Consider the following 10779-nt stretch of genomic DNA (forward strand, 5'->3'; position numbering starts at 1 on the left):
GTTGGGGAGTGTGATGAATCTCAGAAGTGATATGGTCAGACCTCACTTCAGAAAAGATGACTTTGGGAGCTGAATGGAGAAGGAAAACTAATTAAGAGGCTGTAATAATAAATAGTCTAGGTGAGGAAAGATAAGGGCCTGTACCAGGGTGGTTGAAATGTCAGAAGAAGAGGGAATATATACTAATCTTGGCCCCAGAAAACATAATGAATAGTTTTGGTCATGGCCAATATTTCGGTTGGTTTTGCTTGACTCTGTTTGTTTACTTGTTATAGTATGTTGGAGAAGGGACTTCTTTTCAGGTGAGGGGAGGAAAGAAAGAAAGAAAGAAAGAAAGAAAGAAAGAAAGAAAGAAAGAAAGAAAGAAAGAAAGAAAGAAAGAAAGAAAGAAAGAAAGAAAGAAAGAAAGAAAGAAAGAAAGAAAGAAAGAAAGAAAGAAAGAAAGAAAGAAAGAAAGAAAGAAAGAAAGAAAGAAAGAAAGAAAGAAAGAAAGAAAGAAAGAAAGAAAGAAAGAAAGACAGAGAGAAAGAGAGAATGAAAGACAGAGAGAAAGAGAGAATGAAAGACAGAGAGAAAGAGAGAATGAAAGACAGAGAGAAAGACAGAGAGGAAGGAAGGAAGGAAGGAAGGAAGGAAGGAAGGAAGGAAGGAAGGAAGGAAGGAAGGAAGGAAGGAAGGAAGGAAGGAAGGAAGGAAGGAAGGAAGGAAGGAAGGAAGGAAGGAAAGAAGGAAGGAAGGAAGGAAGGAAGGAAGGAAGGAAGGAAGGAAGGAAGGAAGGAAAAAGAAAAGAAAAGAAACTAGTATTAATGTAAGGTCTGGTTGGGGTAAAAATGTCTATATCAATAAAAAATTGAAAAATGCATATAAGAAAAGAAAAAGAAGTTTGGAATGGAACACAAGATAACAGGATGATTTGGTTATTCTCTCAATAAATATAATCATAAGCTTAAAATAACCAACTGTACAGAACACAAGTTCACTGGCAGAGAAAGTTTCTTTGTTTGTACTTTGTATATTGAAATATTTGTGTTTGTTGATAATTGCTAGGTTCATAATTTTTAAAAAAGGAATTTTTAAAAATATCATGAAACATAATTCCACCCCCTTAAGAGAAGTGGGGTGATATAACTGATATTGTCAAATGAAGTTACTGGTCTGTTTTGCTTTGTTTCAAGGAAGGGTCCAGGATCAAGAGTCAGAGGCTAATATAAACAAAAGACATCAATGAGATCTTAAAACATAAAATAAAAGAAAATAAAAGGGCAATATTTACTAACTTTCCGCTCTCAGCCCCCATTCTGACAGGTTTATGAATCTGTTAGAACAGAGAGAATGTGTGTGTGTGAATGTATGTGTTACCTAGATATTAGTGAAGTATTTGGCAGTCTCTCATGTTATTTTTGTGTGAAAGCTGGAGAGAAGGGAGCTAGAGAATAGGACAATTTGGCAGATTCAGAAGAGGTTGAATGGTTGGACTTAAAGAGAATACTTAATGGTTCCATATCAAATTGGAAAGAGGTCTCCAGTGGAGTGCCCCAGGCATCTGTACTTAATAGAGTGTGTAACATTTTTATCTATGACTTGGATAAAGTTATAAAGCATAGGCTAATCCAATTTGCAAATGACACAAAGTTCAATGGGATCAATAACCAGGCTAGAACACTGGTCCAAATCGAATAAGATGAAGTTTAATAAAGATGAATATAAAGTTTTACATTAGAGTTAGAAAAATCGGCTTCATAAGCATAAGATGAAGAGAGCAGCACATCCATTCAATTCAGTTTAATTTCACAAACATTTGCAAAGCACCTACTATGTGCAAGGCAAACTACGAGGAGCGAAAGAGTTAGCCAAAAACAAAATTATCTCTGCAGAGTGAAGTGGGAGGGTGGGAATATAGCATAAGTGAGAATATAAATAGAAAGTAATCTGAGGGAGAAGAGAGCACTAACAACTTGGGGAAAGGGGCAAGAGTCAGGAAATGTGAGCAAAGGCACAGAGATGGGAAATGGCAGGCTCTAGACAAGGTCCTGTAATAGAGAAGATACAAAGATCATTAAAACATGGTCCCTTTCCTGCAAGACCATAGCAACCAACATGGAAAATGAGCACAAATGGGAGCTAAAGTTAGATATTCCTAATTGGGGAGAATTTTAATTATACTCTAAGGATAATTCCAATGGTTCCCCAATACCTACAAGACCAAATGTAAAGTCTTTTGATTTTTGAAGCTTTTTTTTATAACATAGCCCTTTCCTACTATAGCATGAACACCCTGGCCCAAAACTCTCACGTCCAGGAAGGTGATATCTCCCTGTCATGGGGTTTGGAGTGTTTCTCTTCTCTACTGCCATTGGCTTGAGAACCCTATAGCTCTTTTTACACACACACACACACACACACACACACACACACACACACACACACACACACACTACATAGTTAGAGGCTGGGAACAACTACCCCAATACCATTTAACTACCTCTTATGATTCAGCTTTTACAGAGGGACATTTATTTCTAAGATTATATGATGAATAAATGTTCCAATATTTCCACTAATCCTTCTAGGATATATTCTCACTACACCATCTTTGTCTTCAGTAGAGTGGGATCAAAACCTAGCTCAGTCACTATATAGCATTTGGTACCATCAAGTTCATGTTTAGATGCACCATGGCTACCACTTGAAGCTTTCTGCTAAACTGAGGACTAAAAGGCAACTCCAGAAAACTGGTACTTGCTCCCTGAGAAATGGATGTTGTACTCACTGCAAAACTAAGCCTTGAATTCTGGCTCCCAGATTCCCAGGAGTCATTTTTGGATATTTGAAACTCCCAAGATTAGAGACCAGCTCCTCCCTTCACCTAGATCAGAAAAGCATGAATGAAAAGATCAAAAATCAAGGTCTGTTTTTTAACTGTAACTTAAGAGGAAAAGGCCTGAAAAATGTTCCCTTTACTCCTTCTCACTGGTGTTGTTAGCAAAGGGGTCAATGGATGAAGAGAAAAGAGGCAAAGAAGAAATAGATGAAATGAGAGGCCTTTCTGAAGATGTCACCACTTCTGGCTACAACCAAAACTGGCTTTTTCTAACCACAAAGTTAGTCAACCAGAACAAGTCATAAAATGTCCACACATGCTCCATGTTTTTATTATGACTTTTCCTTTGTACTTCTCTCAGAAGCAAATTCCTTGATGTCCTCTATATAAAAAGGTTGCATCAGCCAAGTAAGCTAATATGGTCTGGGCATGTAACAGTCTTCCATCACACTACCTTTCCTATCATATTGCACTTTACTCAGTTCCCTTACTCTGTGCTCTGCAATCCAGCAACTCTGGTCTTTTTGTTCCTCATGAATTCATCCTGAATCAATGTCTTTTCAATGGATATCCACCCCCATCTCCCCCTCCCCTCTTGGAAAGCTCTCTTTCATCATCTTAGCCTTCTTGCTTCCTTCAAGAATGAGCTCACTGGGGGCAGCTGGATGGCTTAGTGGATTGAGAGTCAGGCCTAGAGATAGTAGGTCCTGGGTTCAAACCTGGCCTCAGACACTTCCCAGCTGTGTGACCCTGGGCAAGTCACTTAACCCCTCATTGCCTAGCCCTTACCACTCTCCTGCCTTGGAACCAATATACAGTATTGGTTCCAAGACGGAAGGTATGGGTTAATAAAAAAAAATCAAGCTCATTCCCATCTTCTGCAAGACACCTTTCCTGTGCCAAAGGAAAATGTTTCTGGAGCTAGAAAAAACAATAATGAATTTTTAAAAAACCTTATCTTCCATCTTGGAATCAACACTGTGTATAGGTTCTAAGGCAGAAGAGTGGTAAGGGCTAGGCAATGGGGGTTCAGTGACTTGCCCAGGGTCACACAGCTGGGAAGTGTCTGAGGCCAGATTGGAAACCCAGACCTCCTGTCTCCAGGCCTGGCTCTCAATCCACTGAGCCACCCAGTTGCCCCCAATAATAAAATTTACTTGAAGGAATAAAAAACCAGGAAAAATAAAGGAAATAATGAAAAAAGTAGGAAAGGAAATGTACTGCAAAACAGTAATAACTGAAGTGATTTGATATTGGTTAAAAAATTAGAGAGGTCACTCAGTGGTACAGATTGCATACATAAAATAAAGAAACAAACAAACATGGTGGCATAGTGGCTTGATAAGAGCAAAATTTCTAGCTACTTTGAAAAGGAATAACTGATAAAAATTGCCAGGAAAACTGGGCAACAGTTTGGCAGAAATTAGGTTGAGACCAACACCTTATACCATATACCAATATAATCTCAAAGTGGATACATAACTAAGACGAAGGAGAAAGAAAAAAATATATACATATATGACTAAACAACCAAAAAAAGGATCAGACAGGATAAAATGGACAAGTTTGATTATATATATATTATGTTTATTATATTATATATCACATAATAAGATTAATTTTAAAGTTTTTATACAAATAAACCTAATGTAGTTAAAATTAGAAAGGAAATATAAATGAGGGAGGGAGAACTTTGTAGAAATTTTATCTGATAAAGGTCTTATATCCAAAATACATAAGGAAATGAATCTAATTTATAAATTTCTAAAACTGAAAGACATTTCCTAATAGATAAATGGTATAAATTATATGAATCAGCAGTTTTCAATGGAAGAAATCCAAGCTATCAACAATCATATGCTCTAAATCACTGCTAATAATAATTTTTAAAGGTCCAACTAAAGTAACTTTGAGGTTTTGTCTCATATCCATCAGAATGGCTAAGATGACAAAAGAAGAAAATAACAAGTGTTGGAGGGACTGTAGAAAAATAGGCATACTATAATACTATTGGTACTGTGAACTGGTCCAGCCATTCTGGAAAGCAATTTAGAACAATGTCAACAAATTACTGAGGGGACACTGAAGTGGCTCAGTGGATTGCAAGCCAGAGCTAGAGATAGGAGATCCTGGGTTTGAATTTGGCCTCTGATACTTCCTAACTGTGTGACCCTGGGCAAGTCACTTTACCCACATTGCTAGCCCTTACTACTCTTATGCCTTGGAACCAATACACAGTACTGATTCTAAGACAGAAGATAAAAGTGCTTTTTTAAATTACGGAACTGTGCATACTACTTGAACAAATTATAACACTAGTAAACTCCCAATAAATCAGAAAAAGAAGAAATGGATCTTTATGTAAAAAAAACATTTACAGAAGCTTTTTTCATAGTAGCCAAAGGAGCTTCTATCCTATTGAGGAAAGGCTAAACAAATTATGGTATATGAATGTAATGGAATAATATTGTGCTATAAGAAATGACAAAATTAAGAGTTTCAGAGGGAACTGGGAAGACCTCTATGAACTGATAAAGAAATGAGCAAAACCAGATTAGTTTATACAAAGAAAATACTGTAGAGGAAAACAACTAGGAAGGCCTTTCTAACTTTGATCAAAGCAAGGATGAACCATTTAGTCCAGAAGACTGAGATGAAATAAGTCGCCCATCTCCTGCCAAAAAGGCAACAAATTTAAAATGCAAAGAGAGAGACATGTATTTGGGGGCACGGCCAATGTGGAAATTTGCTGGACTGTACATATTTATAATGAGAGTTCTGTTCCTCCATATTGTTGTCATTATTGTTGCTGCCCAATGAGGCAAAGAGAGGAGAATCATGTCAAAAGAAAATAAATTTAATTAATAATAAATAAAATTAATAATTTTAAAATATATTTAAATTTTTCAATAAATAAGTTTATTTTTTTAAATACAAAGAGATTTTTCCTATTCCTCCCATTGCTAGCGTCTTTCCTCTTAGATTATCTCCTGTATACTTGGTATACATCTTGCATATACAGTGTTGTTTATGTGTTGTCTCCCCCACTAGAATGTAAGCTCCTTGAAGTCAGGGACCCAGTTTTTGCCTTCCCTTGTATCTCTAGGGCTTAGCACAGTATCTGACTCACAGTAAACATCTATTAAATCCTTGGTTACTAACTGAGTTTTTTCTCATCCCTTCTGGTTGCCAAACTGTAAAATTTTAAATTTAATCTTAAACATAAAAACATTATATTTTAGGAGGTTTATTAAATGATCATCAGAAATCGAGGAATAAAGAGGATACAAAATAAAAACCACATGCCCATGGCGGATTAGTCATTTCAAAATCCCCACATTACCACGTCACCATGATTGCTGCATCATGCCAAAGAGGAGGTAGAGCCTCAACACCCACTCATTTTATCCTCTGACTATAGGAAGTCAGTGAGCTCTCAGGATATGTAGATCTTTTTTGGGGTAACAGATTTTTCAATTTTACACTAGAGAGCTTCAACTTTATTCTGTGACCATTAGGACACCATAAGAGACCTATGTGTAGATTGGGATCTAGAAAGATCTATGCCAAAGGAAGCTTCTCCAAAACCCTAGTAACATGTTCTAATAAAAATATACATACCACACATCATAAGCAGACCCATAACTCCTCCAATCTTTTTGAGTATGAGCCACACGAACAATATACCAGCAAAATGCATCTCTTTTCTGTTGTCCATTTTTCCCTAGAAATTTTAAAGTCATAAAGAGTAATCTGGACAGGAAGGGAACTAGAATATGGAGATGAGAAGTGGGCCCAGGGCCCAGGTAGAAGCTAGATTCCCCAGCAGGGGAAAGGTTCCAACAAGATGGTAGAGTATGGGGTGGTCACTGATATGGAAGAGAATTCCATTCTCTGGGTTGTAGGTACAAATCTGCTAGAAACAATGTTATTCATTTTACATTGCTCTAATCAAAGAATTCCTGCTTAGAAAGAGAACAAAAGGCATAGTCAACCTGTGACTCTGAAAGCACCTCTCTAATTCAGACCATTTTAGAGTTATAAAAGTATACCATTCCTGAACAATAGGCAAAATGTTGCAGAATGAAAAAACAAAACAAAGCCTAGTTACAGAGCTCAGGGTAAAAGTTCAGTTGATTGCTTCATCATAAAAAGCAATAGTTCCAATTTTCATCTACCCTTAGAAAATCATTTCCCCCAAATCATTCAATTCCCTTGCTGACTACTCCCTACAAAGATTCTCCTTTCCAGTTGGTCGATATCTTCAGAACTTGCACTAAATGAAGGAATCGGATTTCTTCCTTCTCTTCGGTGGATTATTGCCCTCATCCCTTCGGTACGTGGAGAAATAAACTATAGTTTTTTAGGTGGAAACGTCTAGGGCTTCCTTGCCCTTCTCAAAGAGAAAGCATTCCTGCCAGGGCTCATGTGGGGAGAGAAGAGCAGCTACTGTTGGAAACTGCTAAAGAAAAAATAAAGGGGCGGCTAGGTGGCCCAATGGATAGTGAACCAGTCCTGGAGACCAGAGGTCCTGGGATCAAATCTGACCTCAGATACTTTCTAGCTATGTGACCAGGGGCAAATCACTTGACCCCAGTTACCTAGCCCTTACCACTCTTCTGCCTTGGAATGGATATATAGTATTTATTCTCAGATGCAAGGTAAGGGTTTTTAGCAAAAGAAAAAAAGAATAAATGAAAAGAAAGCCTAAGAAGGTTGTTTTCCCTTTCAGAATGATCTAAAGACTTAAGGCTAGGATAATTTTAAAACATCATCTTAATATACCTAAAAGAAGGAGCAGAGAAGACTTCGTGTCCATACTGAGTTCATATCCTCTATACCACCTCAAAACAGTGTCGAAGGTACAAAAGAAAAAAAAGGGAGGATAAGAGATAAACTCACAGGAGATAACCTCACAAGTATGTTAACAGAAAGGCTAAATAAATGAGTGAGCCAAAAGGGAGACCCACTGCAGTAAATAAAATATGAACTAAAGAAAGTAAGATTTAATCTTCAGAAAGAAAAAACAAGATTAAGCAAAAGTAAGTTTCTCTAGAAAATAGACAAATGCTAAAAGAACTTCCAGAGTGAGTTAGACTCACAATAAGGAATATAAAGAAAGACCGGGTGTCTATAAGATTGGAAGAAAGACCATTAATGAATTCCAGAAACCAAGTGTGAGAATCAACAACCTAGAAAAGGCAATGGAAAATTTCCATGAAGCAACACACTTATTGTCTTCCCCATTGCAGGGCAAACGTTGAGAGTAGGGATTATTTTATGCTTTGTATTTGGCCAAAATGAAAGATCTATATGTGGACTAGAATTCCATGATGACGATTTGATGATACATTCAACTGGATTAATATTTTGAGACTGACGTTGAGTTTTGTGTGAATGTTTTAGTTCATAAGATTATTTTATATCAACAGGATGCTTACATCTTTCTTGCATATCATTCTGGAAAATATTATAAAGAAGTGCTACTAATTTTTGGGAATGATAATGAAAATGTGATGCATTTATAATACCAAGTTCGTGTCCTCTTTGATCTAAATGCTGATTTATGAATTAGAACTATTACAGTGAAGGGAAGGGAAAGGAAGGGATAACTTACCCTGGTGGAATGGGCAGATGAGAACAACTTGTTCTTTCCAATGGCCATGAAGGTGGCTGACGCAGGCACTGTGGAGTGCTAAGAGGTTGATCAGACATCAAAGATCCCAAGGTCATCCACTGAATCCTGGGCCATTACCACGCCTGACTTTTGTCCTGCCGCTGGACTTTGATGATGCTGGAAGAGAGAGTGAGGTTGTCAACTTTTGTGCAACTCCACTTCACCCAAGTACAATTCACTGGAAAGTCAAGACATCACCGGGCAATGTCATTAGTCTTCTTCAAAGACGAAGGATAAACAACAAGTGATTACAAAGGAGAGATTTGTCCAGAACCCAGAGTACTTTTCCTCTGGTTAATAATTATCTCAAGTATTCAAATGTATACAGTCTGGCTTGTCAAAGATTTAATTTGGATTTGGCTCTGTAAGGAGACATGGGGAAGATGAAAATCCTATCAAAAAGCATAGTTTAGAAGCAGTAAATGTTACAAGAGCTAAGAATATCTGGAATATAATCAAAATGTGACATTGTCTTTAAATGATAAGTTTAGTGATTGTTTCATAGAAACCCACATCACCACCAACAAAAAAAAAAATCTGTATTCACTGATGGTTGTACTAAGGTCCGTAGAGCCCCATGTAATTAATTGCCTATAGACCCTTTCTCACTGATGTAAGACATGCGAAGTCCTGAGAAAGTATTGAATGAACCTCAACCAATTTGAAGTAGACTGGCTCGGGGGACTAAAAAGTTCAAAAAGCAAGTGCTGAACAAACTCAGGCACCTTGTTTTTGTAGACTGACTGCCCGAAGCGTGTGCAGAGAGATTTTCAGAGCTACAACCCAAAAATTTCATCCTGGGAATGGCCAGGCAACTTAGAAACCAAAGATCCAAGCAGACTCTGTGGCCAAGATCTGTGGCTTTCCCTTTTTCACCCCTCAGGAGGAATAATCATTCTTACTTTATCTTCCTTCTTCCTTCCTTTCCATTAGCCAGTCGAGGAGACCTTGTTCTTCTTCAAAAGTAGCTCGATTTTGCCTAACGTAATCCTTCCTTTGTTCCTGCGCTTGGCATAATATATTTGAGCAAAGGCAAAAACTGGTATTGCTGGATTAAAAAGAAAAACAACAAACCTCTGATTGACATTTCTCTTTAGTGGTCTAACAATATTATTGTAATTGCCTCACCTGTCAGGAATAGAATGTTGGGAAATCATGCCAAGATATATTATCCAAGATGAGTCTTTTCTTTTGTTAATATACACATTGCTTTTGTTCAGATGATTAAATGCTATAATTGTGAATATGTTCTTGTTATAGTTTGGGTATTAGAATGGATTGAGATTTACTCTACTTTTAAAACAGAGTCCAAAGCAATTACAATGGAAAGATCTTTAACCAAATTACTGTTAACCAGCAAAACTGCAGATAAAAGCCAGGATCTTCAATACTAAATTCATGTTTCAGGGGAGAGAGACCTGGCCAAAGGGGGCAGATTCTCTAGATCAGTGGTGGAGAACCTATGGCACACGTGCCAAAGATGGCACACAGAGTGCTCTCTGTGGTCACATGGCCACCCTCCTGGCCCCACCACCACCCTGCCAGAGTTTGTTATAAAAAAAAGCAAAGGGACTCTGGTGGAGTCACTCCCCTCCCCCTCTCCACCATGCCTGAGGACATTTTTTCACATCCCAGTCCCTCGGTTTATCAGCCCAATGGGAGTGCCCAGGGGATAAAGGGGATGGCTCACAGGTGGCAGAGCCAGAGGGGAGTGGAGATCTTGAGTCACTCCCCTCCCCCTCTCTACACTCACTGAGGACATTTCTCACTTCACCTACCCCTCTACCCAACAGCCCAATGGGAGTGCTTTCTCCCTCCCTTGTGTGGGGTAAGGTGGGGTTAGAGCATGGTACAAGGTCTAGGAGGTTAGCAGGGCCTGGCACTCCATCTCTAAAAGGTTCACCATCATTGATTGCTCTAGATTATATGTAAATTGCTCTACCTGCTCCCAGTTCTCAGGGAAGCATACTTTCAGAAGTCCATGATAAAGGAAGAGGAGGCCTTCCTTCTAGTCATGGCATGCACAGGTATCTTTCGAGGACTGTTTCCTGGTGGTTTATTATGTGATGATAGAAAGTTTTTCACTTGACTGCTGAGTTGGAACAGGGTGGGCATACAAAAGGCTGGAACAAACTGTTAAAGATTCTCTCCCTGGCAACATTCAAGTGAGGAGAAGGAAATCCTGTGAGCCTCCAGGTAGAAGAATGGTAGGAACAGCAGCAGCAGCAGATACCTCTGTGGTTCAGTCACTCAGTTGCACATGACTCTTCACGACCCTGTG

General features: G+C 38.3%; 1 protein-coding gene across 1 annotated transcript in view; it reads right to left on the reverse strand.

Annotated features, from left to right (window-relative positions):
• The window catches only part of SH3BGRL (SH3 domain binding glutamate rich protein like), a 98020-nt gene extending 89457 nt beyond the window's left edge, over window positions 1-8563 (reverse strand). Inside the window, exon 1 of the mRNA XM_056809263.1 lies at window positions 8439-8563. Within this exon, the coding sequence (XP_056665241.1) occupies window positions 8439-8486 (48 nt within the window). The 5' untranslated portion in view covers window positions 8487-8563. The remainder of the gene's footprint in view (window positions 1-8438) is intronic.
• Window positions 8564-10779: the final 2216 nt, after the last annotated feature.

This window comes from Monodelphis domestica, chromosome X (genome assembly GCF_027887165.1).
Source record: "Monodelphis domestica isolate mMonDom1 chromosome X, mMonDom1.pri, whole genome shotgun sequence".
Lineage (NCBI taxonomy): Eukaryota > Metazoa > Chordata > Mammalia > Didelphimorphia > Didelphidae > Monodelphis > Monodelphis domestica.